This window comes from Thalassophryne amazonica, chromosome 9, assembly GCF_902500255.1.
Source record: "Thalassophryne amazonica chromosome 9, fThaAma1.1, whole genome shotgun sequence".
NCBI classification, from domain to species: Eukaryota; Metazoa; Chordata; class Actinopteri; order Batrachoidiformes; family Batrachoididae; genus Thalassophryne; species Thalassophryne amazonica.
In genome coordinates, this window is record NC_047111.1 from 37,247,483 (window position 1) to 37,271,063 (window position 23,581).

The window sequence follows — 23,581 nt, forward strand, 5'->3', positions numbered from 1 at the left end:
TCTTACTCTTCCTTTTTAGATATTTAGATATACCTTTGTATACTGGCATAGTTCCACCTTAGAATTGGAATATAAGATATACCTTACTGAATTTTCATGTGCTCTCTTGGGCACCTCCCAGGGTTTGGGTCTATAAGCCCGGGTGGTCTGTGAAATCTTCAGTCTGTGGACAGGACATTTTTTTTTTATCTCTTATTGCACATTTATTTGCACTTTTTATTACTGTGATTTGTTCAGTGTTTAGTGTATATTTATACATGCCGTACAGAGAGAGTGTAGCTCAAACCGAAGTCAAATTCCTTTAAATTAGACCTACATTGAAATAAATGCAGTCAGATCTTTGGACCAAAAAATGACTTATATTTACACATAAGATCCTTCTGAATGTAGTAAAGTAAATCTGCAAGTCCAGATCTGTCATTCAACGGAGAAATCTTAGTTTAAAAAATGACAAAGTTACAGCTAAAATTTAGCTGTCCACAAAACTGTCAGCACATCCGGGACGTTGCCGAGACGTCAAAGAGAAGACCCTATCCCAGCATGCATTGCGCATGCCAACTGTAATTTGTGTATTTATGTCAGTTTGCATCTCTTACAAAAGCACCTTTTTATTGTCTTATACGGAAGGATCGACTTTTTTAAAAACTTCATATTGTCTTGCGGTACGTTTGGTTATTTTTGCCTGAAAATTATTTTTTGGGACTTTTTCATATGCCCATGTGATTGAGTGGTGTCGCATTGAAAATCTACTGTCTTTAGCCTCTGGTGTTACCGTTGCAGGGTACGGAGGCGGGACCCGCAAAGAATTCAAGTCATTGAAAAGATACACACCTCTCTTAGTGGCCACGGAGCTCTGCGGCTGCAATTACTGAGACTGTGCGGCGCTGCAGATTTTTCCACAAGAAGTCTGTCCTTGCGGCCGGCCAGCCACTCTGCATCAAAACAGTGAGCGTAGTCTCTGGACTTGTTGCCAAGTTGGCTGCACCTCCATTCAGTAGACAGGGAGGTGGTGCTGGAGTTGGCTGCAGCTCTGCACAGCAGAAACGGGGGCAGTGTGAGTGGCCGGCTGCGGCGCTTACAGAGCCCAGAGACTCGGTAAGCGCATCGGAGGCAGTGAGAGCAAGGCGTCGGGGAAGAACGTCGCCCGCTGTCGATGTCGCTGCTGATCTGAGCATGCAGAGCTGTATCTCGCATTCATTGCAGCTTACTTTTGGATGTTGAAACCAGGATGTGTATAACAGTAACATTACTAACAGATAAACTCAATTTCAATGCGGGAACGGACTGAAGGCGGGAGCGCTCCGTCTTCTGCCTCACGTCACTGCAATGACCTGGATGTACAAACAGTTTTTGCTGAGGGCCAAATTTTAGCTGCAGATTTGTCATTTTTAAATGAAGATTTCTCCGCTGAATTACAAATTTGGGCTTGCAGATTTACTTTACTGCATTCATAAGGGTCTTATAAATACATATCAGCTATTTCTTTCTGAGATCTGACCACATTTATTTCAATGCAGGTCTTCTTTAAAAAACAGCTGTTGAGTGCGACGTTTCCACAAAAGCTGCCTTTTGATAAAAACTCTTACCAAATCCAAGGCTTTTTTTTTTTAATAGTTAAACACAATTCATTTAAAGTGCGTGTCTTTTTGCTTCATCTGCGGAGGTGAAGGGCAGCCAGTGGAGCGAACCATGTTTTTTTTTTTTTTAAATATATACAAACACACTGCTTCACTTTAAATGTGCAATAAGAGACCATTTCAGATGATCTGCGGGGACTCTTTCTCTTAAAAGGCTTTATTTTACTCAGTGTGTGCCTTTGTAAACTTGTAGTATCACCTGCTCACTGATCTCTATATGTTTCTGGATCGCTCATTGGCCAAAATTTTTGAAGCAAACCGGCCGGCCATATTACCACTCCTATAAAGTTGCGCACGCAACTTTATTCTTTGTGATTTTGTTAAAAAAATACCTTCATGTGCAGCTATAAACTGCGCACATCGCCACATCAAAGGCTGTGGACGCACATTTCACCTGTGAGTATGATTGAAATGGGAAGTAATGAACAATAATTTGAAGAGTTCTATCACTTATTCCAGCATATAGGCAAAGATAATAATAATAATGATGATAATAAGTGGCTTATTAACTCAGCATGTGTAGCCATGTTGTGTTTTGTGTTGGACGAACTATTTTAAGACATTTATTAGGTCTACTTGTGCATATTTTTTGAGGTTTAGGCGTTGTTGCTACGAGCTTTATTACTTATATTGGGCTGAAGCTCATAGAGCTGTGTGTAATAAATTAATAAATGTTGTCATTGCAGGGAAAACCAACTAGTAGCTAGTTAGTGGTGTTTTACTCTTTTAGTGCAACTATTTTTTAAAAATTCACTATTTCTGTGTTATCCTATATTTTATCCGGATATTCCACTGTTAAAGGAGATTTTTTTAATGAAAGACGTGCGGACGGGTCCGCGCGTCGGGATGCAGCTGCCGCGACGCTCCGCCACAGGAAAAACACCTCTGTTGGAAGCCTTAAGGACAAGTTGGAACATGTCCTGCTGTTAAACAATTTCTCATATACTCACTCCACTGAAAGCCATCAAAAGCCGCCTGGATTTTACAAATGGTTATCAACACGGAGGTGTTTTTCCTGTGCCGCGCACGAGGGTTCAAGCATGTCTGACGTAAAAACATATGAATGAAATCCATATAGTTTTTGAAAAAAATAAAAAGGACCTATACTTTATTGACAGCCCTCGTATAGCAATACATAGCGATACAGATGATACGATGCAATACGATTCAGCCCTTTTCCTGGTTCAATGTGATTTGTTATGTATTTTATGGCAATTCAATTCCTCACAACGCGATATGATGCCATTTGGTGTGATACGATTAGGGATAGGTATTGATAAGATTTGATCAATATTAATGCCATTATCGATTCTGCTTACCGATCAGATTCTTTATCGATTCCCTTATCAATACCTCTTGTGAATTTTCTGTTTACTAAAAATAGGCTTTACAGGTTTTCTATGTCACCAACTTTTTATTGAGTCTTAATGTAAATAAATATGAAATTGGTCACTGGATCCTTGATCTCTGGACATGAATAAAAATCAATTAAGTCTGTACATGGTCACTGGATCTTTGATGTATATGATGGATCCTTGATCTCTGGACATAAATAGAAATAAACAAAATGTTTAGTTTTTGTCAAAAGTGTTTCCTTTCAGATATTAATGGCATAAATGTAACTCCACAGACTCTGAGCTCAGCTGGCAGAACTGCATGTCAGAATGTAATTCATAAAAAATGAAGGATGTCTCATTTTGGGAAAAAAACCTGGTTTTGGCTGGTTGTAGTTTGTTTGCATTATAACATTTGGAAAGAAGGTGTCATTTGATTTAAAACGGCGATTCGCTCTGAAGTTGTTAATTCCGACCGAAATCTGCACGGCTCTTTGGAGCTGCGCACTTAGTCCCACAAAACAGAGGATATTATTATTTCCTTTACCTGACGGACAGCTTCAGTTACCGCACCGTCTGGTTTTGACGCCAGTGGACTTGTCGCTTCTGGAAACCAGCAGACAGTGGGTTGAAGCGCTGCTTCAAGCAGACTCACTGCAGTCTGGAATCAACATAGAGAAATGTCATTTTCTCGATAAACACCCTCACAAACAACGGCCGCTCCGGTATCCCGAACCATCCGTGGTGCATTCAGTGTGCATTGGAAAAAAAACATTGCAAGCAGGCAGCAAGTGATGCAACACGATTTTACCGTCAATTGAATCGATGCACACTGAATGAATCGATGCACTCGCATCGTGCACTTTTGTATCTAGATACAGATTCGTATCGATTAATCTCCACATGCCTAATTGATGAGCATCGATTCTTTTGAATGCCACATAAAGGCCAACTCATCTATGATGTGGAATATGTGAATCACAAGGATCAGTGCTTATATATTTTCACAGTGTACCTTGCACGTGTCTTAAAGAATTAAAGAGTTGTCTTGCCATATCAGGATACCCATGCCTTCTCCTGCATCACAATTTAATTACTCTACCCTTACCACATATGATATGAACTTCTTAATATTTGCAATCACGCAACAAATGTATGCTGAATTTGGGGGTTCTGATAGTTGACGCCCTGTCTGCCTCAGTTCCAGCATTCCATGTGTTCATAGTAGTGTAGCAGTTTAGTTTCACCTGTGGATCTCTTTTGATTTTCATTTATCTATTTATTTGAAGAATTATAACAATTTTAAGTCATTTGTCTGTGTTATCAGTCATTTGAATTGAAAAGAATATACCAAGATACCTAAAGAGAGCAAAGAAAAGGTTTGGGTGACAGGAATTATGGATATTTGTTTTATTTTCTTACATGAGATCCATGTAAAAATGTGTATTTTTAAAACTCCTATAAAAACTCACTGGATAGAACTAGATGGATACTCAGGTCCTCCCACAAATCTACCCAAAATACTGTCAATGTTCTCAAGTTTCTACAGTAATAGTCAGAAAGTAGATGAATGAAGCAAATGAGAGGGAAAGAAAGCTTGATGTTGTGGAGACAGTGAAGCAGAAAGTATAAAGGGTTAATAAGCCTGAAGGGCAGTTATGAAGAGGATGAAGAGTGGAAAGGCAGTTGGTCCAGATGGACATTCCAGCTGAACCATGGGAAACCAGAGAGATGGCAGTGGAGCTTTTAACCAGATTGGTCAGTAAAATTACAGAAAGTGAGAAGATTCTTGAGGAGTGGAGAAGAGTGTTCTGGTTATGATTTTTAAGAATAAGGGTGATGTACAGAGCTACAGTGACTCCAGAGACATAAAGTTGATCAGCCGCAGCATAAAGTTATGGGAAAGAGTAGTGGAGTAGCGATGAGATACACAGTAGGTATGACGACTGAATGAAAAGTGGAGGTGGGATTCCATCAAGCCCTTTCTTGTTTGCAGTGGTGACGGACAGTTTACGGACCATTCATAGACACAAAAAAAAAAGACCATTCATAGACAAGGACCATTCATAGACATATGAAGAACCATTCATTATTTAATATGTAACAGATAACCACAACCAAACAATAGCACTTTATCGAAACACAGCCTTTATTACTCATTTTACTGAGGTTCTGGTCCAACAGCAGGACATTAGTAAAAGGATCTTTTCATGAAGACGTCTATAGGCCTTGTGTTGCACTCTGTCAAGGAGTATGAGTTGACAACTTCACACTTCCTTTGAATCATTCATTCAGTAAATAATTTAAATTTTATAGTTTTGGTGTCTATGAATGGTCTTTTTTGTCTATGAATTTTGCAAATTGTGTCTATGAATGGTCTTTTTTTTTTTTTGTCTATGAATGGTCCGTGTCAATGAATTGTCCGGTTACTATGACCGACAGGTTAAAGGACAAAATCAGACATGAGTGTCCATGGACTATGATCTTTGCAGATGACATTTAGACCTGTACTGAGATTAGGGAACAGGCTGAGATCAGCGTTGAGAGGTGGAGATAGGCTCTATAGAGAAGGGGAATGAAAATCACCAGGAACAAGATGCATACATGTGTAGTGGAATAGTGCAGTTACAAGGAGTAGAGTTGGAGAAGGTAGCTGAGTTTAAATATTTGGGGTTGACTGTTCAAAATAATGGAGAGTGAGATAGAGAGATGAAGAAGAGATTGCAGGCCGGGTGGAGAAGAGTGGTTGGAGAGATTTGCGAAAAAATGGTATTTGCTAGCGTGAAAGATAAAGGTTACAAGTCGGTAGTGAGACCAGCTGATTTGTACGTCTAAAGCTGAGCACGCACTGTGCAAATTTAGCAATGTTTTTGTTAAATTCCTACTCTAACCATATGAGTAAAGTCAAAGCTCATGATTTATGTGCTCTCACTGTATGGTCGGACGGTCAGCTGCCAGTTGACTGCTCACACTGTACGTGCGTAATAATTACGTTGGATCCCCGAAACCTGGAACACTATAACTCAGCGATGAGACGTGTGTCCTTAGCCATTTGCGCCATTCTGTGTGGAGAAACGTTCAAAATAAAAGAGACGTGTGTATGTAAATATGCTAATTTTCATTAGTTACTTCATCCAAACCATCAACATGTCTATTGGACCCCATTCCTACCAGGCTGCTCAAGGAAGCCCTACCATTATTTAATGCTTCGATCTTAAATATGATCAATCTATCTTTATTAGTTGGCTATGTACCACAGGCTTTTAAGGTGGCAGTAATTAAACCATTACTTAAAAAGCCATCACTTGACCCAGCTATCTTAGCTAATTATAGGCCAATCTCCAACCTTCCTTTTCTCTCAAAAATTCTTGAAAGGGTAGTTGTAAAACAGCTAACTGATCATCTGCAGAGGAATGGTCTATTTGAAGAGTTTCAGTCAGGTTTTAGAATTCATCATAGTACAGAAACAGCATTAGTGAAGGTTACAAATGATCTTCTTATGGCCTCAGACAGTGGACTCATCTCTGTGCTTGTTCTGTTAGACCTCAGTGCTGCTTTTGATACTGTTGACCATAAAATTTTATTACAGAGATTAGAGCATGCCATAGGTATTACAGGCACTGCGCTGCGGTGGTTTGAATCATATTTATCTAATAGATTACAATTTGTTCATGTAAATGGGGAATCTTCTTCACAGACTAAGGTTAATTATGGAGTTCCACAAGGTTCTGTGCTAGGACCAATTTTATTCACTTTATACATGCTTCCCTTAGGCAGTATTATTAGACGGCATTGCTTAAATTTTCATTGTTACGCAGATGATACCCAGCTTTATCTATCCATGAAGCCAGAGGACACACACCAATTAGCTAAACTGCAGGATTGTCTTACAGACATAAAGACATGGATGACCTCTAATTTCCTGCTTTTAAACTCAGATAAAACTGAAGTTATTGTACTTGGCCCCACAAATCTTAGAAACATGGTGTCTAACCAGATCCTTACTTTGGATGGCATTACCCTGACCTCTAGAAATACTGTGAGAAATCTTGGAGTCATTTTTGATCAGGATATGTCATTCAAAGTGCATATTAAACAAATATGTAAGACTGCTTTTTTGCTTTTACGCAATATCTCTAAAATTAGAAAGGTCTTGTCTCAGAGTGATGCTGAAAAACTAATTCATGCATTTATTTCCTCTAGGCTGGACTATTGTAATTCATTATTATCAGGTTGTCCTAAAAGTTCCCTGAAAAGCCTTCAGTTAATTCAAAATGCTGCAGCTAGAGTACTGACGGGGACTAGAAGGAGAGAGCATATCTCACCCATATTGGCCTCTCTTCATTGGCTTCCTGTTAATTCTAGAATAGAATTTAAATTTCTTCTTCTTACTTATAAGGTTTTGAATAATCATGTCCCTTCTTATCTTAGGGACCTCATAGTACCATATCACCCCAATAGAGTGCTTCGCTCTCAGACTGCAGGCTTACTTGTAGTTCCTAGGGTTTGTAAGAGTAGAATGGGAGGCAGAGCCTTCAGCTTTCAGGCTCCTCTCCTGTGGAACCAGCTCCCAGTTCGGATCAGGGAGACAGACACCCTCTCTACTTTTAAGATTAGGCTTAAAACTTTCCTTTTTGCTAAAGCTTATAGTTAGGGCTGGATCAGGTGACCCTGAACCATCCCTTAGTTATGCTGCTATAGACTTAGACTGCTTGTTGTGAAAGTGTAGTGACACGGACCCACAACAGGGGGCGCAAATGAACGGTTAATAGATGAGCCAAAAGGTAACAATTTAATGTTGTGAAACGTGCACAACGAACATACAGACAATCTCAGAATATAATTACAGTCAAATTACAAAGGTGACGTGTGGGCAGGCTCGAGGATAGAAGACGTCTGTCCTGAGAAGAGCCGGAACCACACGATTTCCGCCCCCACAGTACCTGGTGAATACTGGAGCCGCCAAGTCCCGAATTCCCAGGTGATCACCGTCCCCGACTGTCGGATCTGGTACTGCTGGCGAAGAACAAAGACAGTCAAGTGTGGGTGTGTGTACACCCAGTAACAACAGCGGTGGGAATGCCACCTCCACCTCTCACTCAATATGTTGCAGAGTACCGCAGTGATTCCTCAGGGGAAAAGAGTGCCGTCCTGCACTCACTCAGCCTCCACAGAAAAAGGAACCGGTACTCCTGCAAACACTCACAATATACAGATATATTGCAAAAGACACAAACGGCTGAGGATATTACCTCCAATGAAGTATGATATCTCGACGATGAGGTGGAGATGACGTCTGGTCTTTATGGAGTGCGATGATGAAGAATGTGTGACAGCTGTCAGGAATTAATGAGTGACAGCTGTCACTCCCGGCTGTGTCCGTGGCGGCAGCGCCCTCTCGTGCCTGAAGCCCGCACTTCAGGCAGGGCGCCCTTTGGTGGTGGGCCAGCAGTACATCCTCTTCTGGCGGCCCACACAACACTGCTGGGGGGTTCCCATAATGCACTGAGTGTTTCTTTCTCTTTTTGCTCTGTATGCACCACTCTGCATTTAATCATTAGTGATTGATCTCTGCTCCCCTCCACAGCATGTCTTTTTCCTGGTTCTCTCCCTCAGCCCCAACCAGTCCCAGCAGAAGACTGCCCCTCCCTGAGCCTGGTTCTGCTGGAGGTTTCTTCCTGTTAAAAGGGAGTTTTTCCTTCCTACTGTCGCCAAGTGCTTGCTCACAGGGGGTCGTTTTGACCTTTGGGGTTTTTACGTAATTATTGTATGGCCTTGCCTTACAATATAAAGTGCCTTGGGGCAACTGTTTGTTGTGATTTGGCGCTATATAAATAAAATTGAATTGAATTGAATTAATTTACAGGTTACTGCAACTTTAGCTAATCTGAACAAAGTCATTGACTTTCCAGACAGCTGCAGCTCGGCATCTTTTCCCTCCAAACTTTTTATTCTGGCATTTCTCTACCGTGGAAGAGGACACAACGAGTAGGCTTACGTGATGCTGTCACAGCTCAGCCAGCTTCCATTGTTTCTGTCCAAACAGTCTACACTCCGTATTGCCATGTTCTCACAGGCGGAGTGAGGTTTAGGGAAATCTGTTTGTGGCTCTACTTCAACTGTGTGAAATCCGTTTGAAATTTATCAGATCATCCAAGTGCCAGGCAAGAGGGGTTAATCACTTCTCATTACTCCGTGCACACTGCAAAACAAACGACGCATAACAGAGATATCCTCATTCACTATACCTGCTCAAGTTCACAGGAATACTGGAGCCTATCCCAACGGTCATCGGGCGAGAGGCAGGGTACACCCTAGACCAGGGGTGCCCAAGCCAGGCAAGAGGGGTTAATCACTTCTCATTACTCCGTGCACACTGCAAAACAAACGACGCATAACAGAGATATCCTCATTCACTATACCTGCTCAAGTTCACAGGAATACTGGAGGCTATCCCAACGGTCATCGGGCGAGAGGCAGGGTACACCCTAGTCCAGGGGTGCCCAAGTTCGGTCCTGCAGATCTACCTTCCTGACACTCTTAGTTGTCTCAGGTGTGTTGGAACAGGGAGACAACTAAGACCGAACATGGGCGCCCGTGTCCTAGACAGACCGCCGTCCTCACGGGGCCACATCGGCAGAAAAACACATTCACACTTTGATACTAATTTTAGGTCATATTGATAAATGGATGGACTGCATTTATATAGCACTTTTCCATCTATATCAGAAGCTCAAAGTGCTTTACAGTAATGCCTCACATTTATTCACACACACACACACACCGATGTCAGGGTGCTGCCATGCACAATGCTCATTACACACTGGGAACAGCTTGGGCATTAAGGACCTTGCCCAATGGCCCTTAAAGATTTTCTGGCCAGATGGGAACCACATTACACCCATTTTGCCATCCCTTCACCTGCTTCCTGTCCCAGTGAGGTCAGATTTTAAGGTTCTGCTACTAACCTATAAAATTACTCATGGACTGGCACCTCCCTACCTAGCTGACCTAATTAAACCTTACGTACCGGCCCGGGTTTTATGTTCTCAGGGTGTAGGACTACTTTGTATCCCTAAGGTGAATAAGAAGTCTGCGGGTCACAGAGCTTTCTCTTATCATGCCCCTGTTCTGTGGAATGATCTCCCTGCATCAATAAAACAGTCAGATTCTGTGGAGACTTTCAAGTCCAGACTTAAGATGCACTTATTTTCCCTTTCATATGGCTAGCATAGTGGTACAGTTTTGTTTTATGCTTTTTATGCTTTTAATTCGTTTATTAGTAATGGGTGCGGGCTGCGGCCTCAACTTTACCTAAATTCTGGGTCTTTAATGAAGTTTAGGGCTAGTGGCCGGCGATCACCTTAGTATTTCTCTGTTTTTCTTGTTGTTTAATGCTGGCAAATTATACAGTATTTTTTTTGTCTTTCTGATGCCTGATTCTGTTTTTTCTCTCTGTTTAAGGTGCAGCTCCATCCAGAGATAGGAGTTGTATTCGTTGTATTGTAGGCGTTTTGGCGTTTGGTGTATTCGTTTTCTTGTTTCTTCTTGTTAAAAGGGAGTTTTTCCTTCCCACTGTCGCCAAGTGCTTGCTCACAGGGGGTCGTTTTGACCATTGGGGTTTTTCTGTAATTATTGTATGGCTTTTGCCTTACAATATAGAGTGCCTTGGGGCAACTGTTTGTTGTGATTTGGTGCTATATAAATAAAATTGATTTGATTTGATTTGTTGTGTGGGCCGCTGAAGAGGAGGTACTGCTGGCCCACCACCACCAGAGGGCGCCCTGTTTGGAGTGCGGGCTCCAAGCACGATAGAGCGCCAGACCCAGAAGAAGTGACAGCTGTCACTCATCCTCTGCACCAGCTGTCACTCGTTCATCATCACCACCATAAAAGCCGGACTGCAACTCCACCTCCCCGCCGAGAAATCGACTACCATTACCAAGGTAATTTCTCTGCTGACTAAACACTGTGTGTAATAACTTGAACTTCTATTGCAGCCGTTTTCCTGGAGTGTTGCCTTATCTGGAGGATTGGCGTTTGGTGTGACAGCGACGGCTTCGCCTCACACCCCATCTCAGATAAGTGGTTGACCAGGAGCTGCACGAGTGTGTGTGATTTGGAGGTGGAGGTGCTCCCTCCTAACTGTGTTCGGACTGAGAATTACTGAGTGTGCGGACTCACACTCACTCATCATATTTCTGCTTTCTGCCAGCAGTACCAGGGTCGACAGCCGAAGACAGAGGCCACCTGGGGACTCGGGACTTGGCGGCTCCGGTGTTCTTCAGGCCGTTGGTGGTGGAAGCCGTGTGGGACGCGGCTTCTCTCTCGTCGGGGGTCTCCTATCTTCGAGCCTGCCCACACGTCACCTGGAGTTACATTAACTGTGCAAATTACTGTACGTTTCGTTGTGTATTATCACAACATTAAATTGTTACCTTTTTGGCTTATTCATTGTCCGTTCATTTGCGCCCCCTGTTGTGGGTCCGTGCTACGACACCTTCCCAACAGGATTTCTCGGCCATCGTCATGGATGCCGAGGGGCGTCAACCCGAGCTTGAACGGCTAATGGAAGAGCCAGGAGCGCAGGCATTAGCGGGAGGCGTGTTGAGTGAGCTGCAGCAGATCTTAACCGCCTTCACGGCTCGGTTAGATTTAGTGACTGAGCAGAATGTCCTCCTTAATCGGAGGGTGGAGGCTCTCACCGCCAGGGTGGAAGCGCGCGATCAGGGCGCTGCTGCAGCCACTCCTCTGGCTGGTCCTGGGCCTGTATCAGACGTTCCACTGGTCATTCAACGAACCCCCCCACCGTCCCCTGAAGCATACATAAGCCCTCCGGAACCGTACGGGGGCTGTGTCGAGACGTGCGCAGACTTCCTCATGCAGTGTTCGCTCGTCTTTTCACAGCGCCCTGTCATGTACGCATCAGACGCTAGCCGGGTGGCTTATGTTATTAATCTGCTTCGAGGAGAGGCACACGCCTGGGCTACAGCGCTTTGGGAGCAGAATTCACGGCTCCTAACGTCTTATACTGGGTTTGTACGGGAGTTCAAACAAGTGTTTGATCATCCCAACAGAGGCGAGACCGCTTCGAACGTGCTGCTGTCGATGAGACAGGGGCGCCGTAGCGCAGCCGAGTATGCAGTCGACTTCCGCATCGCGGCAGCGAGGTCCGGCTGGAATAACGTTGCGCTCCGCGCCGCCTTTGTAAATGGACTGTCCCCGGTCCTTAAGGAGCACCTACTGGCTAAGGAGGAACCGCGGGATTTTGACGGGCTTGTCGATTTAGTTATACGCTTAGACAACCGTTTAAACGAGCATCGTCGGGAGCAGGCCGGGGGACGTGACCGGGCATGAGCCGTCCCTCCCCCTTCCGGTTCCGACAAGGTGACGTCGTCCCCACGCTTCACTGCCAGAGAGCTCCGTGTGGCTACAGCTCCCCCTGCTGAGGAGGCTATGGACACGAGCAGGGCCAAAGTAAAAACAAATGTCAGACAAAGGAGGCTGGCCCGCGGGGAGTGTTTTGTCTGCGGCTCTTGCGAGCACATGCAGAAGGACTGCCCTAAACGGTCAAACTACAACGCCCGTCCTTAGAAACTGGGCTAAGGGTGGGCCATAACACACACGCGGGAAAACCCCGCAAATCTGCACGAATCCCAGTAACAATCCTTTGTGGGGATTTAACCCTTCACGCCCCAGCACTGGTAGACACGGGGTCTGAAGGGAATCTGCTGGACAGCAGATGGGTAAAGGAAGTAGGGCTCCCTCTGGTGGCTCTGCCGGCACCATTGCAGGTGCGAGCACTAGATGGCACCCTGCTTCCATTAATCACACATCAGACACAACCAGTGACTTTGGTTGTGTCTGGGAATCACAGGGAGGAGATAGTGTTCCATGTAACACCATCTACCTCCCGAGTGATTTTGGGCTTTCCATGGATGGTGAAGCACAATCCCCGGATAGATTGGCCGTCCGGGGTTGTGACGCAGTGGAGCGAAACCTGCCACCGGGAGTGTAGGATCCTCGGTTCCTCCCGGCACTACGGCTAATGAGGAGGTCAAAGTTCCCCCCAATCTATCGGCGGTGCCAAAGGAGTACCATGATCTTGCTGACGTTTTCAGCAAAGATCTGGCGCTCACTCTTCCCCCGCACCGACCGTATGATTGTGCCATCGATTTGGTCCCGGGCGCTGAGTACCCGTCCAGTAGGTTGTACAACCTCTCACGTCCGGAACGCGAATCAATGGAGACCTACATCCGGGACTCCTTAGCTGCCGGGCTGATCCGGAACTCCACCTCCCCGATGGGTGCTGGTTTCTTTTTTGTGGGTAAAAAAGACGGCGGACTCCGTCCATGCATTGATTACAGAGGGCTGAACGAGATCACGGTTCGCAACCGATACCCGTTACCTCTGTTGGATTCAGTGTTCACGCCCCTGCATGGAGCCCAAATTTTCACTAAATTGGATCTTAGAAAGGTGTACCACCTGGTTCGGATCCGGAAGGGAGACGAATGGAAGACGGCATTCAACACCCCGTTAGGTCATTTTGAGTACCTGGTCATGCCGTTCGGCCTCACTAACGCCCCCGCGACGTTCCAGGCTTTGGTAAATGACGTCTTGCGGGACTTCCTGCATCGGTTCGTCTTCGTATATCTGGACGATATACTCATCTTTTCCCCGGACCCTGAGACCCACGTCCAACATGTACGTCAGGTCCTACAGCGGTTGTTGGAGAACCGGCTGTTTGTGAAGGGCAAGAAGTGCGAGTTCCACCGCACTTCTTTGTCCTTCCTGGGGTTCATCATCTCCTCCAACTCCGTCACCCCCGATCCGGCTAAGGTTGCGGCGGTGAGAGATTGGCCCCAACCAACAAGCCGCAGGAAACTACAGCAGTTCCTAGGCTTTGCAAATTTCTACAGGAGGTTCATTAAAGGTTACAGTCAGGTAGTTAGCCCCCTGACTGCCCTGACCTCCACCAAGGTCCCCTTCGCCTGGTCGGATCGGTGCGAAGCCGCGTTCCAGGAGTTGAAACGCCGGTTCTCGACTGCACCAGTTCTGGTGCAGCCTGATCCTGATCGCCAGTACATAGTAGAAGTGGATGCCTCTGACTCAGGGATAGGAGCCGTGCTGTCCCAGAGCGTGGAGGCTGATAAAGTTCTCCATCCTTGTGCCTTTTATTCCCGCAGGTTGACCCCAGCTGAACGTAACTATGACGTTGGCAATCGGGAACTCCTCGCGGTGAAGGAGGCTCTTGAAGAGTGGAGACACCTGCTGGAGGGGGCATCGTTGCCCTTCACGGTTTTCACGGACCATCGGAACCTGGAGTACATCCGGACCGCCAAGCGGCTGAACCCCAGGCAAGCCCGCTGGTCTCTGTTCTTTGGACGCTTTGACTTCCAGATCACGTACCGCCCCGGGACTAAGAACCAAAAATCAGATGCATTGTCCCGGGTGCATGAAGAAGAAGCCAAAGCGGGGCTGTCGAACCCCACTGAGACCATCATCCCCGAGTCCACTGTCGTGGCCACCCTCACCTGGGACGTGGAGAAGACCGTCCGGGAGGCCCTGACAAGGAGCCCGGACCCGGGGACTGGCCCCAAGAACAGACTGTACGTCCCACCAGAGGCAAGAGCTGCCGTATTGGACTTCTGTCATGGGTCCAAGCTCTCTTGTCATCCCGGAGTGTGTAGGACCGTGGCAGTAGTCCAGCAGCGCTTCTGGTGGGCGTCCCTGGAAACCGACGTCCGGGACTATGTCCAGGCCTGTACCATCTGCGCCAGGGGCAAGGCAGATCATCGGAGGACGACGGGACTCCTCCAACCCCTGCCAGTGCCTCATCGCCCCTGGTCTCACATCGGCCTGGACTTCATCACGGGCCTCCCGCCGTCCCAGGGCAACACCGTGATTCTCACGATAGTGGACCGGTTCTCCAAGGCGGCCCACTTCGTGGCCCTCCCGAAGCTCCCAACGGCCCAGGAGACGGCAGACCTCCTGGTCCACCACGTCATGCGGCTGCATGGGATACCATCGGACACCATTTCAGATCGTGGTCCCCAGTTCTCTTCACAGGTGTGGAAGAGTTTCTGCAAGGAGCTGGGGGCCACCGTGAGTCTCTCGTCCGGGTACCACCCCCAGACAAACGGCCAGGCAGAGCGGGCTAACCAGGAGCTGGAGCAGGCCCTTCGATGTGTCACCTCCGCGCATCCGGCGGCCTGGAGTCACCATCTGGCCTGGATCGAGTATGCCCACAACAGCCAAGTTTCGTCTGCTACCGGCCTCTCCCCTTTTGAGGCATGTTTGGGGTAGCAGCCCCCATTGTTCCCGATGGTGGAGGGAGAGGTCGGTGTGCCCTCGGTCCAGGCCCACCTCAGGAGGTGCCGCCGGGTGTGGCGGGCCGCCCGCTCTGCCTTGTTAAAGGCCCGGACGAGGGCCAAGGCCCATGCGGACCGCCGGCGTTCCCCGGCCCCCACATACCAGCCCGGGCAGGAGGTGTGGCTCTCGACCAAGGACATCCCTTTGTGTGTCGATTCCCCAAAGCTGAAAGACAGATTCATTGGACCTTTCAAAATCCTCAAGATCATCAACCCGGCCGCAGTGAAGCTTCAACTCCCGGCTTCACTGCGGATTCACCCTGTCTTTCATGTTTCCTGTCTCAAACCACACCACACCTCGCACCTCTGTACTCCGGGACCTACGCCGCCTCCTGCCTGGCTCATTGACGGGGAGCCTGCCTGGACAGTCCGCAGGCTCCTGGACGTCCGTCGTAAGGGCCGGGGTTTCCAATATCTGGTGGACTGGGAGGGGTATGGACCTGAAGAACGCTCCTGGGTGAAGAGGAGCTTCATCCTGGACCCAGCCCTCCTGGCCGAGTTCTACGCAAGACATCCGGACAAGCCTGGTCGGACGCCAGGAGGCGCCCGTTGAGGGGGGGGTCCTGTTGTGTGGGCCGCTGAAGAGGAGGTACTGCTGGCCCACCACCACCAGAGGGCGCCCTGCTTGGAGTGCGGGCTCCAAGCACGAGAGGGCGCCAGACCCAGAAGAAGTGACAGCTGTCACTCATCCTCTGCACCAGCTGTCACTCGTTCATCATCACCACCATAAAAGCCGGACTGCAACTCCACCTCCCCGCCTAGAAATCGACTACCATTACCAAGGTAATTTCTCTGCTGACTAAACACTGTGTGTGTAATAACTTGAACTTCTATTGCAGCCGTTTTCCTGGAGTGTTGCCTTATCTGGAGGATTGGTGTTTGGTGTGACAGCGACGGCTTCGCCTCACACCCCATCTCAGATAAGTGGTTGACCAGGAGCTGCACGAGTGTGTGTGATTTGGAGGTGGAGGTGCTCCCTCCTAACTGTGTTCGGACTGAGAATTGCTGAGTGTGCGGACTCACACTCACTCATCATATTTCTGCTTTCTGCCAGCAGTACCAGGGTCGACAGCCGAAGACAGAGACCACCTGGGGACTCGGGACTTGGCGGCTCCGGTGTTCTTCAGGCCGTTGGTGGTGGAAGCCGTGTGGGACGCGGCTTCTCTCTCGTCGGGGGTCTCCTATCTTCGAGCCTGCCCACACGTCACCTGGAGTTACATTAACTGTGCAAATTACTGTACGTTTCGTTGTGTATTATCACAACATTAAATTGTTACCTTTTTGGCTTATTCATTGTCCGTTAATTTGCGCCCCCTGTTGTGGGTCCGTGCTATGACACCTTCCCAACAGAATTTGTATAGTCGTCCGTGAATTGTTCTGTAATTTATGTTTGTATCATGGCCCAAGCAGAGGGTCACCCCTTTGAGTCTTGTCTGCTTGTGGTTTCTTCCTCAGAGGGAGTTTTTCCTTACCACTGTTGCTCTGGGGGTTATTAAGGTTAGACCTTACTTGTGTGAAGCGCTTTGAGGCAACTCTGTTGTGATTTGGCGCTATATAAATTAAAATAAATTGAAAAATGGGGGTTTTGAACCGAGGATCCTCTGGTCTCATGCGCACTGCTTAAACACTCGACCATCACCTACTCATATCAGGCAGTCCAACTTTTATTAGGCCTAACCCTGAAATTAAAGAAAATAATTTGGAGTCCTTGTTTGACAAATTCTTGGTATTTTTTTTCTGAAGTCTTTCTCCTGATCTATTGGTAGAAGTGGTGGATGCTGCTGAGTTCTCAGATACTCAAAGATTTGGTCAATGTTCTTAGGAATTATCACTGTGTTCTGCTGCCTGAGGAATCCATGGTTCAGTTATCTCTGATTATACAGCACTTCATACCCGGCTTAACTACTCAGATCTCATAGTACACAGTAATCCAGTTATCCTTAAAGTAAGAGCTGCTCACTCACTGTATCTTAGATTTTACTTTAATCTGGAACCTGTGTAGGTTTGGGAAAGCCCTTTCATTTCTCTGTTTATGGAAGCAGTGTGAAAACATCTACCCCTGTGTTAATCTGGGGAGGACAACTTGGATGCATTACTGACATGGATTATGTATTAAAATAATGTTGGTTTTTTTTTTTCCTAATTACAGTAGTGTTCAGAATAATCGTAGTGCTATGTGACTAAAAAGATTAATCCAGGTTTTGAGTATATTTATTTTTGTTACATGGGAAACAAGGTACCAGTAGATTCAGTAGATCCTCACAAATCCAACAAGACCAAGCATTCATGACATGCACACTCTTAAGGCTATGAAATTGGGCTATTAGTTAAAAAAAAAGTAGAAAAGGGGGTGTTCACAATAATAGTAGTGTGGCATTCAGTCACTGAGTTTGTCAGTTTTGTGGAACAAACAGGTGTGACTCAGGTGTCCCCTATTTAAGGATGAAGGCAGCACCTGTTGAACATGCTTTTCTCTTTGACAGCCTGAGGAAAATGGGATGTTCAAGACATTGTTCAGAAGAACAGAGTAGTTTGATTAAAAAGTTGATTGGAGAGGGGAAAACTTATACACAGGTGCAAAAAATTATAGGCTGTTCATCTACAATGATCTCCAATGCTTTAAAATGGACAAAAAAAAAAACACGCGTGGAAGGAGACGGAAAACAACCATCAAAATGGATAGAAGAATAACCAGAATGGCAAAGGCTCACCCATTGATCAGCTCCAGGATGATCAAAGACAGTCTGGAGTTACCTGTAAGTGCTGTGACAGTTAGAAGACACCTGTGTGAAGCTAATTTATTTGCAAGAATCCCCCGCAAAGTCCCTCTGTTAAATTAAAGACGTGCAGAAGAGGTTACAATTTGTCAAAGAACACATCAACTGGCCTAAAGAGAAATGGAGGAATATTTTGTGGACTGATGAGGGTAAAATTGTTCTTTTTGGGTCCAAAGGGCCGCAGACAGTTTGTGAGACGACCCACAAACTCTGAATTCAAGCCACAGTTCACAGTGAAGACAGTGAAGCATGGTGGTGCAAGCATCATGATATGGGCATGTTTCTCCTACTATGATGTTGGCCCTATATATCACATACCAGGTATCATGGATCAGTTTGGATATGTCAGAATACTTGAAGAGGTCATGTTGCCTTATGCTGAAGAGGACATGCCCTTGAAATGGGTGTTTCAACAAGACAATGACCCCAAGCACACTAGTAAATGAGCAAAATCTTGGTTCCAAACCAACAAAATTAATGCCTCGCAGATGTGAAGAAATGAAAAACTGTGGTTATACAACTAAATACTAGTTTAGTGATTCACAGGATTGCTAAAAAAAGCAGTTTGAACATAATAGTTTTGAGTTTGTAGCATCAACAGCAGATGCTACTATTATTGTGAACACCCCCTTTTCTACTTTTTTTACTAATAGCCCAATTTCATAGCCTTAAGAGTGTGCATATCATGAATGCTTGGTCTTGTTGGATTTGTGAGAATCTACTGAATCTACTGGTACTTTGTTTCCCATGTAACAAAAAGAAATATACTCAAAACCTGGATTAATCTTTTTAGTCACATAGCACTACTATTATTCTGAACACTACTGTACGTAGGTGGGAGGAAGATAGGTTTGGAGTATTTTTAATTTGTCATAACTTCCTGAAAATGAACAGACGCCAAGTCAACAGTACATTCATAAAGTTATTTGTTTCAGAAGGGAAAATAATGTACTTGTTATTATGTGTTAATAAGTTAATAATAAGGGGAGGTGATGGTCTAGTGGTTAAGGTGTTGGGCTTGAGTCCAGAAGATCATGGGTTCAAATCCCCGCCTGACAGGAAAATCACTAAGGGCCCTTGAGCAATCCCCTATTGCTCCCGAAGTGTGGTGAGCGCCTGACATTGGGGTGAATGCGAGGCATAATTGTAAAGCGCTTTGAGCATCTGATGCAGATGGAAAAGTGCTATATAAATGCAGTCCATAAGTGTACCCCTAGAAAAAACATACTTGGATATTCAAAAATTATACTTTTCAGTCAACAGTTTTGGATAGATTTGCATTTATTACTTTTTAACCATCTGTTTAAGTGACAGTCATGAAATTGAAGTTTGACATTTGCCGTTTTCAGTCATACACTTTGCACGTGGTAGAGGTTAGTATGTATATCCATCCATCCATTTTCTTCCGTTTTATCCGGAGTCGGGTCGCGGGGGCAGCAGCTCAAGCAAAGCCGCCCAGACCTCCCGATCCACACACACCTCCCCCAGCTCCTCTGGGGGAACCCCAAGGCGTTCCCCCGGCTGTCACTCGGGAGGAGATCGGAGTCGAGCTGCTGCTCCTCCACGTCGAAAGGAGTCAGTTGAGGTGGCTCGGGCATCTTTTCCGGATGCCCCCTGGACGCCTCACTGGAGAGGTGTTCCGGGCACGTCCCATTGGGAGGAGGCCCCGGGGTTAGTATGTATAGTCTAAGAAATCCAAATAATTCTGCGTTGTTTTGAACTCATTGGGCTTTTCCATGTTGTAGATGTAAGGGGTTGAATGGATAAACATCCATGTAGCATTTCAGCATGTAAGTCATCAAAGACTATGGACATAGAGCCTTCATTTATTTATTGTTTATTTATTCATTTATTTGCTTGTGTGAAGCACCTTGAGGCAGCTTTGTTGTGTTTTGGTGCTATATAAATGAAATAAATTGACATGTAATTTATTCAATTAGGTCTTGCTGCATGGGAATCTAGTGTCTTGGCTATACTCTTTTTTTTTTTTTTTTTTTTTTTTTTTTTTTAAAGGAAGTTACACTGTAAAAATGCACATACTCGTATATTGTCTAGCCAGTCATGATGGATGTTAACATGTTCCCCATATTGAATATTTCGTGAAAATATGCATGTGATTTATTTGATAAATGAGTCTCAGTTTTTAATTATTATTTTTGTCATGTTTTTAACCAGCAGAACAGCTTCAAGAAAAGTTCTTTACCACCTGTGAAGTTTTTAGAGGGTGACGTCATCTGGGCAAAGTTCAGTCGGAGACCATGGTGGCCTTGTGAGGTGATCGTTGACCCTTTGCAGGGAGTCTACCACAAAGTGAAAGGTTGGCCTAAAACAGTGCGAACTACTTGTGATAATGTTGTCTGTAGCTTAGCTCCAGTTATGTTATGTTTTTTTCTTTGGGTGGGGGGGGGGTGGCCAAGATGATTTTGTAAAATAAGTACTGTAATTTTATTTATTTGATGAAACAAACCAAAAAAATGAACTCATAAATAACTTGGATGATGAACCTAATATTGTGTCATATTACATGCTCAGTTAACATTTGTTTACAGTGATGACTCATGGGGAAAAAATGTTATTTGGCCTGTGACCCCTGACACCATTAGCAAAGTACACACATTAAGAGGTTTTACAACACCTGTTTTACAAAGTTGTTCCCAGAATGAGTAAACTAATTTCAAACTCGAAGCAGTACTCTTTGAGTGTCAATCTGTCTCTCTCACAGACAACCACACCTGTTTCTAATCCATCGTCAGTCCAGCATCCACTAACAGACAATATGATCTTACTTAGGTAGCAAAAAAAGTTTTTTTTTTTTTTAAATTCACCAAGTGTGTCACATTGCAGGTAAAATGCTCTTCATTCATTCATTCATCAGTTCACTCTCCACATTTTCTAAACCCTAGGAATGACTGAAGACATTTCAAATTCACGAAGAAGTTTATTGGGGAAAAATGTTATTAAAAAAAGCATCTATCTATAAACAGTGTTGCCACAGTTACTTTGAAAAAGTAATCCAATTACTGATTACTGATTACTCCTTGAAAAAGTAACTTAGTTACTTTACTGATTACTCAATTGTAAAAGTAACTAAGTTAGATTACTAGTTACTTTTTTAGTTACTTTCCCAGCTGTTGACAACAACCCACGTCAACATGACAATGATACCTGTTTTGCCAAAACTCACTTTATAGTCACCCTTTCTTGACTTCAATGAAAATAAATACTTGTTTTATAAAAAGTAAAATAAAGACCTCTTTCTTGACCTCATATTTAACTGTTGACAGCACTGTAACAGTAAAACTTGCAATTTCAAACCTACATTGTTTATAAATGTAACTATTCTAACATTTTTCTAACATTTAAATTCTCTCTAAACATTTTACTTGTCAAAATTATTATTATTTTAAGCAATATTAGTAGTTGTAGTAAAAAACGGCTTCAAAACTGGACCTTTAATCTAGGGGTGTTGTGGGGGGCACATCCCTCCCCCACGCCCCCATTCCATCTGGATTCGCCCCTGCTTTGGCGTTTGAGCACAAAGAATGGATAACATTTATTTATGCAGAAAACAGGACCAGATTTACAGGTAAGAAAGTTTTATTGCGTTTTCACATCATGTGGTCCTCAGAAAGAGAGTTTAGGTGCATTTGAGTGGAAAATAGTGTTAGTTGTTGATGCGTCACGGAGGATCAGCTGTTTTTAACGAGACGATACGGAGCAGCTCAGCTCAGAATTCTAAATAAAGGAGGAAAAAAGTATAAAAATGTCTTCGTAAAGCTCAGTGCAGGTGTGCTGATCACCGCCCTTTAAGAGGTGAGGACGAGTCGAGCAGCTGCAAAAAACCGTGGATGAAAAGCTCACAGCTCGCTTAAAGTGGGCAGTTCAGTCGAACCCCGACCTCCTGCCCACGGACCAAGTTTAATGCTGCTATCGACCCACAATGAAAAATAATAGTAACGCACAGTGACATGGAGAAGTAACTTTAATCTGATTACTGACTTGGCAAGATTAACGCGTTAGATTACTCGTTACTAAAAGAAGTGGTCAGATTAGAGTAACGCGTTACTAAGTAACGCGTTACCGGCATCACTGTCTATAAAGCAAGAAACGTGTGTGTGTGTGTGTGTGTGGCTCGCATATCTCTCTGACTGTTTGTCAGATCGACCTCAGCTTTCGGATATGGCTTGCACATGGCACAATGATGTGCATCTATTATTATAAAAATTTGGGGGATTAATTTTTAGAACCTTTATTTTGACATTAAACCTTTATTTTGATTAACATTGTAACATTCCTACTTCCAAGATGGTGTGGCTCGCTGATGTTACTGGTAGCAAAGTTAAACAACATCAGATAGTTCATGTTGCTTAACCATTTCACAGTAAAACATTTAATGCCAACATCCCGGCAAATACTTTTACTGTGAAAGGCATGCTGTCAGTGTTCCTTGCGACTGAGGTTAACTTGACAACACTGAGGAAACAGCTAAAATCAGTTTTTTAATAACACCAACCAATTTCTCACTATTTGTACAACGTTTCATTAAGTACATAAGCTGAATAAAATCTTATATTTGTTGAGTTCAAGTTTAAATAAATTGTGTTCAGGAGGTGGGATACTGATTTGCTGTTTTCAAATATTCTAAATGTTCTGTTTAATTTTGTCTGAGTCTCTTCCAATAACCTGTTTAATAGGAATCCTTTTATTTTCATATAATTGATAATAAAACTGATTTTTAAAAAAAATAAGAAATAGTATATTCAAATAATATAATATAACATAAGTACACCTCTTTGTACATCCCACCTTCAAACACAGCCTCATACAACCATCCATGAGAAATCTACTTAAGCTCCCAATTTACTATAGGAATGGGAACTTCCTGCGGACACTGCACTACTTGCACTACTTATACAAATTAATCAACTGTGCTTTTTCTCAGAAAGATTGCTGCCCTGTCTAACCCTAAAACGAACAGGCAAAAAGCATCCACAAAGCAATGGCAAAGCATGATTATTACATCTGTCAAGGACGTAATAAAACAGTCTGTCTGTCTGTCTGTGTGTTAGAAAGATTACGTCAAAACTACTGCACGGATTTTGGTGAAAGTTTCACCACAGACAGATATTAGGCCAAGTAAGACTCCATTAAATTTTGGAGGTGATCCGGTGTAACAGTTTATCTTCCCCCTTGATAACTTTGTTTTGGTAGGATATGTTTGTCAGTATGTTTGTTTGTTTGTAATCATTGCATTTTTCACCTTTAACTCGCTATGCAGCACACAGTTTACATCGCCGACTCTTGCAGCTTCACATATAGCAGCCCTAGTAAGGTACCTTTCACGACACAAAAGGATCAAGCTCAAGGTCAAAGGTCAAGGTTACAGGAAGGTCAAACACTGAATTCAACTCAACAACTTTCCTGGTTGCAATTTTGGAAATTTTGCCTACAAATTTGCCATG

General features: G+C 44.5%; 1 protein-coding gene across 1 annotated transcript in view; it reads left to right on the top strand.

The window, feature by feature from the left end:
- The window catches only part of LOC117516991 (histone-lysine N-methyltransferase, H3 lysine-36 and H4 lysine-20 specific-like), a 134,715-nt gene that overhangs the window by 14,588 nt on the left and 96,546 nt on the right, over nucleotides 1–23,581 (top strand). The window contains 1 exon segment of the mRNA XM_034177885.1: nucleotides 20,298–20,436. Within this exon segment, the coding sequence (XP_034033776.1) occupies nucleotides 20,298–20,436 (139 nt within the window).